The 6,673-nt window shown below is 26.7% G+C and overlaps 6 protein-coding genes across 6 annotated transcripts in view; 2 read left to right on the top strand and 4 right to left on the bottom strand.

The window, feature by feature from the left end:
* Positions 1–55: 55 nt before the first annotated feature.
* Positions 56–1,747, top strand: ENU1_067110 (serine palmitoyltransferase, putative; the record flags this gene model as incomplete). Its single annotated transcript, XM_008858319.1, has 1 exon — positions 56–1,747. One exon carries the CDS (start codon positions 56–58, stop codon positions 1,745–1,747), a length of 1,692 nt encoding a protein of 563 aa, XP_008856541.1.
* A 147-nt stretch (positions 1,748–1,894) lies between these two features.
* ENU1_067100 (C2 domain containing protein kinase C region 2 (CalB), putative) lies at positions 1,895–2,422 on the bottom strand (the record flags this gene model as incomplete). Its single annotated transcript, XM_008858318.1, has 1 exon — positions 1,895–2,422. The coding sequence occupies one exon, from the start codon at positions 2,420–2,422 to the stop codon at positions 1,895–1,897; it is 528 nt and encodes a 175-aa protein (XP_008856540.1).
* A 317-nt stretch (positions 2,423–2,739) lies between these two features.
* On the bottom strand, positions 2,740–4,020 carry ENU1_067090 (hypothetical protein; the record flags this gene model as incomplete). The annotated part of the gene is made up of 1 exon (XM_008858317.1): positions 2,740–4,020. One exon carries the CDS (start codon positions 4,018–4,020, stop codon positions 2,740–2,742), a length of 1,281 nt encoding a protein of 426 aa, XP_008856539.1.
* Positions 4,021–4,114: 94 nt separating this feature from the next.
* Positions 4,115–4,714, bottom strand: ENU1_067080 (partner of sld five, psf2 protein; the record flags this gene model as incomplete). The annotated part of the gene is made up of 1 exon (XM_008858316.1): positions 4,115–4,714. One exon carries the CDS (start codon positions 4,712–4,714, stop codon positions 4,115–4,117), a length of 600 nt encoding a protein of 199 aa, XP_008856538.1.
* Positions 4,715–4,845: 131 nt separating this feature from the next.
* ENU1_067070 (hypothetical protein) lies at positions 4,846–5,370 on the bottom strand (the record flags this gene model as incomplete). Its single annotated transcript, XM_008858315.1, has 1 exon — positions 4,846–5,370. One exon carries the CDS (start codon positions 5,368–5,370, stop codon positions 4,846–4,848), a length of 525 nt encoding a protein of 174 aa, XP_008856537.1.
* Positions 5,371–5,590: 220 nt separating this feature from the next.
* The window catches only part of ENU1_067060 (pleckstrin (PH) domain containing family protein), a gene marked incomplete at its 5' end in the record, with an annotated part of 1,286 nt that continues 203 nt past the window's right edge, over positions 5,591–6,673 (top strand). The window contains one exon of the mRNA XM_008858314.1: positions 5,591–6,673. This exon is cut by the window's right edge and continues 33 nt beyond it. Coding sequence (XP_008856536.1) covers positions 5,591–6,673 — 1,083 coding nt within the window.

Below are 6,673 nucleotides of genomic sequence, written 5' to 3'. Positions count from 1 at the left end.
TGGAAGAGGTATTGTTGAACATCTTGGATGTAATTTTGATGATGTAGATATTTTAATGGGTACATTCTCAAAATCATTTGCTTCTGCAGGTGGGTATATTGCTTCAGATAAAAATACTATTTCAATGTTAAGATCTAATTGTTATTCATATGTTTATGGATCTCCAATGTCACCAGTAGAAGCACAACAAATTATTTCATGTTTAGAAATGATGAAAACAGAAGAAGGACAAAAAAGAATTGCACAATTAAGAAAATCTTCAATTTGTTTTAGAAGGAGACTTATTGAAGCAGGATGTCATGTTCTTGGTGATACTGATTCACCAGTTATTCCAGTTATGTTATATCATACAGGAAAAATTAAAGACATTTGTCGTATTTGTTTAAAGGGAGGAGTTGCTGTTGTTGGAGTAGGATTTCCAGCATGTACACCAACATCATGTCGTGTAAGGTTCTGTATTTCTGCAGCACATACTGATGAAGATATGGACAAAGCATATAACGTTATGATTAATGGAATGAAAGAAATAGGATGCATTTTTGGAAATACCCCTCAACCAAATGTTATTTATCATCCACCAAAAGTTGATTTATCTGAACTTGAGGCATTACCAAAAGAACCAAGAGAAATGACTTTATTAAGTGAAAATTCTGATAATAGAAAAATAATACAAGAAGTAACAAGACCAGTTGGTGTTGAATTAAGTTCATATGATATTCATGGATTTAATCAAGACATAGAAAGAACAGAAGAATTAATTAATGTTATTAACAACTTTGGATGTGGTTCATGTGGTCCACGAGCATTTTATGGAACTACAACAGAACATTTAGATGTAGAAAAAGAATTAATGAAGTATTTTGGAACTACAGATGCATTAGTTTATAGTTATGGAAATAATACATTAACATCAGTAATTCCAGTATATGGTAAAAAAGGAGATTTTATATTAGTTGATGAATATTGTAATTATCCAATTCAATTAGGATGTAGATTATCACGAGCCACAACTATAAAATATAATCATAATGACGCAAAAGATCTTCAAGAAAAATTAAACGAATATAAACAAAAAATTGTTTATCCTAATAAAATTATTATTATAACTGAAGGTGTTTTCCAACATGACTTCTCTATTGCTCCATTAAATGATATTGTTTCTTTAAGAAGTAAAAATGTATTATTAATTGTTGATGATTCTCTTGGTATAGGAGCTCTTGGTGCAACTTTGAAAGGAACATTAGAACATCTTGGACTAACTGTTAATGATGTTGATGTCCTTTGTGGTTCTATGGAATTTGTGTGTGATACTGTTGGTGGTTTTGTAGTTGGACATTATGATATGATTGAAAGACAACGACTTCTTGGTGCTGGATTTATTTTCTCTGCTTCAGCCCCTCCTTTCACTTGTCGTGCTGGTAAAATTGCATTTGAACGATTTGCTAGTAAGGGAGTTGATATGGGAATTGAATTAAGAGAAAGAAGAAATAAGTTCAACCAAATGATGAAAGAACAAGTAAAAAATGTAGAGATGATTGGTGATGAGTCTCTTCCATTTGTTTTATTAAATTCTAAAGATAATCAACAATTAATTGATGTATTAAAAGAAAAAGGATATCATGCTGTTCTTCAACATCATTTGGATGAAGATTGGTGTCAAAACAAATTTGTACGTTTGTGTATTGGAAATCAATTAACAGAAACCAAAATGACAGATATCATTACAGCCTTTGCTAAATTAAATTAAATATTATTAGTAAAATGAGGTTTTATTTTTAATACAGTATATAAATATTCTCTAATTTTTTATAAGAAATCTTTTTCAAAGTTTATTTTATAAACATATTTTTATTAAAAAATAAAAAACAAAATAACTAAATGGAAGAAGATTTTTTTAATAAAATCCTGGTGGTGGCATCATACCTGGTTGCATTGGTGGATATCCTGGTGGTGGATAGGCTCCAGGAGGTGGCACCATACCTGGTTGCATTGGTGGATATCCTGGTGGTGGGTAAGCACCGGGTGGTGGCATCATGCCTGGTTGCATTGGTGGAACCATTCCTGGGGCTGGTGCACCAGTTTGGAAAATAATTTGGATATGAATCTCACCTTTTTTTGAAAGACCTAACCAAGTATCAACGACTTGACCTGGGAAACCATTCAAAACTTTGTAATGAGTTGATCCAAGAGAGTCATTCTTTCCAAAGGTATCATAGTCATAAACTTCAAATTTAATATCTTCACCTGGAAAAACATCCATTATGAATGACTTATTCCATGATGGATTTCTGGTTTTGTAAACGGTTTGTGTTTGTTGGGTACATTGTCTTGTAATAATTTTACAATAAGGATCACTAGAAAGTCCACCGAAATCAGCTCCCTTTAAATTTCTTCCTTCAATAACTTTAAGTTCTATTCTCATAGTACTTTTTAAATTAATTTCTTTCCAGTTACCTTTAATAGTTCCTCGAAAAACTAAGAACTAAAATATTATAGTTTTTGAAATAACAAGGTTAATTAATATCTTTAAATTAATAATGAAAAACAATTCGATAAAAAGCAATGGTTTTTTCTTTTTATTAATATCAAGAAAAAAAAAATAAATTAATTTTTAATATTAAAACCATTAATTTATAAATCATCTAAATCATCTAAATCATCTAAATTCATTCAAAAGAATAAAAGATTTTTTTGAATGAAATTGATATAAACTCAAATAAAATAGAGAAATTAATTAATTTAGTTAATAAGACAATGAGAAAATTTTTTTTTTGGTTCTTCAATAGGTTTAATTTGAGAAAGTGTTTTTGGTTTGTTATGAATAGTGATATTGACACCAGGAAGATCAGGTAAAATAATAGAATTAAAATAATCATTTAAAATAAGAGTTTTCAAAGATTCAAATAGACGTAGATTAGTTAAATCTTTTTGAATAAGATCAGGACAATCAATAATAATAGAAATAATTTCTTTTTTAGAAGGTAATATAGAAATGTCAGGTGATTGTATTTTAAGTTCAAGATTACTACATAATGAAATATCAATAATATTTAAATCTCCTATTACTGTTATTTTTTTAATGTTTTTAGGAAGAATAAATTTAAAAGGAATCATTGAACCACCAATTTCTATTTCAACAAGAGAATTAACTGATGAAAGATCATTAAAAGGATTAGATGAACAAAATAATGTTTTCATTGGATAATATTTTTGCCAATCTCTAACGAATAAATCAAAATGAAATTTATCAATTCTAGACCATGCTTCTTTTGAAGAAATTGAATGAATATCTTCAGTTAATGAATTAGACATAATAATAACATTTTTATTAGGAGATTTTATATTTAATTCATTTCCATAAAAATAAATTTTTCTTTTTTTATTTGCAATTTGAATTATTTGATCACAATAAATTAAAGATTCTAATGGAGGTGGGTCATTTCCTAAATTTGTTGATTTAATACAAATTCTTTTAAGATTTTGAAGTTGTTTTAATTCTTCAAAATTCCAGTTATTAAGAAAAGTAGAAGTTAAAATAGTAGGTAATTTACTATTATTTTCAAATTGACTATATAATTCATAATAATTATCACCATAAAATTCAATAGTTAAATCATTTAATTGATTAAATGTTATCCAATGAATTTCAAAATCATTTCTATTTGTTATTAATTTTAATTTAATAATTCTTGATGAATATTTTATTAATTCTTTTAAATCAGGAATTATATCATCTACTATTTTATAACTTCTTTTTTCTGGTATTTTAACAATAGCATTAAAATTACATTCAAATGTACTAATGTTATGTAACTCTCCACAAACTGTTTGTAATGAATTACAATTTTTAAATATTTGTAACTCTTTTGTTTGTGTTATTAATGAATAATTTGGATTTATATGCATCATTTGAAATGACTCATAACAATTCTTACTAATCTGTAAAAACTTAACTAATTCATCTATTTTTTGTAAATAAAAAATAACATTCATTAAATAAACTCTTTCTAATCGTTTCATTAATCTATAAATCATTTATTAGTTCTTTTTAAACCTAAAAATCATATTTATCTTTTAAATTTCAATATATTTTGTTATATATAACCAAATTGTTTTATTGAGATTGAGCATTCATATTTCTCAAATTGTGTGAATAATCAACATTTTCTGCTTTATCAACAGCATTAGATAATGATGTAATACTATTAAATAATCTTTTAATACAATCACGTAATAATGTTATTTCAGATGCACCTACATTTGTTAAAATAATAGTTTCTGATTCTTCATTAATTGTTCTAAGACCTGCTCTTAATTTTTCCATTCTACAATATCTAATATCTTCAAAAACACCACGAATATCATCTAAATCAATAAAATCATCAGCAGCATATTTCATTAAAGCATAAGTAATTTCTTGATAATAATAAGGTAATGGAGTAAAATCATCATTATTTTGTTCTTCTTCTAATGTTTCTTTAAGTTGTTCTAAAGATAACCAATGAGGAATAACTAATTTACATAATCCTATTTGTTTAAAATGAATAGCCAACCATAAAGGAATTGAATATTTAATACCTTCTTCATAAGGACCATAATTATCAATAATCATTTGAAGTCTTTCAATTTTATTTAAAGGAATAATTTCTACTTTACATAAGTCTTGACTAAAAAACTGTTGTTGAAGAGGAGAAAGATATTGAGTATTTTCCATTATTCTAACAAATAAAATATAAAAGTTCTTTCTCTTTATTTTCTTCTTTTTCATTAAATAAAAATTTATTAATATATTATTTTATTATTATTTATTAATTAAAATTTAATTATTGTAAATTTCACATGAATTTATATCTTCTCTTTCATGGTGAACTTCATTATTCCATCAAGTTGTTTACTAAAATCAACTCTTTTCTTTATTAACTTTTTCGTGATTGCTTTTCCTTGACATTTAGAAAATCCTATTTTTTCACAATGAGAATATGGACTCATCTTTCGTCTTAACTCAGCTTCCCATTCACATTTTCCTTTATTACATTGACTACATTTACTTGGACTTTCTTCTCTTTCAATCATTTTATGAATTGATTGTGAAATATAATCAATTTCATCTGCAGCTCGATCAACAGTAGTAAATAATGCAGCACATCCACATATTCCACAATGATGATGTCTTACTTTTCTAATAAATTTGGGTGGTATTCTTCTTCTAAAATGTTTTTTTAAGAAATTGTGTTTATAATTATTTCTTATTTGCCAAACTTGTGCCATTCTTTCATTTATTGTCATTTTATCGTTTAATTCGAATTCATCTTCTGCAATGGCACTAGCAAAAATTATAAATACAAATAACAAAAAGACTTTGATTTGCATCTTCAATATTATGATTTTTAAGTTTGTTCTTTTTATTTTTCTTTTTTCATATATGTGTTTTTTATAACAAAAAAAACATTCAACAGATTTTATTTGGTTTGAAGTCTTTGAAAATCAATGTATTAAATATAAATTTTTTTGATTTGAAAAAGAATAAATCAGTTTGTTTCTCCAAGAAGTTTCTGATAGGAACTAGTAATGATAATTACTATAAAGTTAAATGAGTAATCACCCTAACTTTGACCATTTTAAGAGAACACATCTCAAAGACATACAACCTGGAGTCCGTGAAGGATGGTTAAAAAAGAAAGGGTATGAAGTCCATTCATGGAAACGAAGATATTTTGTAATCAAAAATGAGTTTATTTATTATTTTGCTAGTGCAAGTCCTAATTCTACACCAAAGGGTGTAATTGAGTTAAATTCTAAATCATTTGCAGAAGTAAAAGAAGGAGATGATTCTTTTACAAATATTATTATTTCAAGCGTTCATAGAAATCAAGAAATTATTGCTGATACACCTGATATGGGAGCAGCATGGGTTGATGCCATAAATAATCATATTAAAACATTAAAAAAAGTAGAAGAACAGAGGCAAATAGAAGAAGAAAAAGTAGTTATTCCTTTTAATGGGAAAACATGGCCAGAAATAAAAAATCAAATTAACGTTTGTAAACATCTTCACGAACGACATATCCCCAAAAAAGAATTAACTGGATTATTACAAAGTTTAGGTGAAGAGACATGTGAAAGATATTTTTATAATATATTAAATGAATGTTTTGCTAATTGGACTGATGAAGAAATTGCTGATTATGTTTGGATTAAATTCTGTAGAAATTTGATTCGTCTTGAAGAAATTCATGTAAAAGATCAATTAAAACGAAGAAAATCATTAATGAAAACTGAACGTGGTAAAATTTATAAATTACTTTCTGATTTAAATCCTGTCTTTGGTGGAACACAAGGAGCAGTATTAACTGCTTTTGGTAAAGAAAGTGAAAATAGTGATGATATTTTAATGGTATTAGGAAGAAATAGTCAAGCTGGTGTAAGGCTTGCAAACATTTATAACCAAATTATTGAAAACAATGACATCTCATTTGGTGAAATCATTAGAACAATTTTAGATGCTATGGAACGATGGAGAATGAGAACTGAAGAATTAATGTTTCGAGCATTTGTGACTGGAATTACTTCAAATTGGAATCCTGCAGAAGTCGCTTCACTTGTTTCTTTTTTAACAACATTTACTAAAGAACATGACTCATTTCCTTTGTTTGAAGAGCCATGGGAAGAATTA

The sequence above is a fragment of the Entamoeba nuttalli genome (assembly GCF_000257125.1).
Source record: "Entamoeba nuttalli P19 unplaced genomic scaffold asmbl_3405, whole genome shotgun sequence".
NCBI classification, from domain to species: Eukaryota; Evosea; order Mastigamoebida; family Endamoebidae; genus Entamoeba; species Entamoeba nuttalli.
The sequence above is the reverse complement of the archived record's forward strand: the minus strand, read 5'-3'. Positions and strand labels throughout refer to the sequence as shown.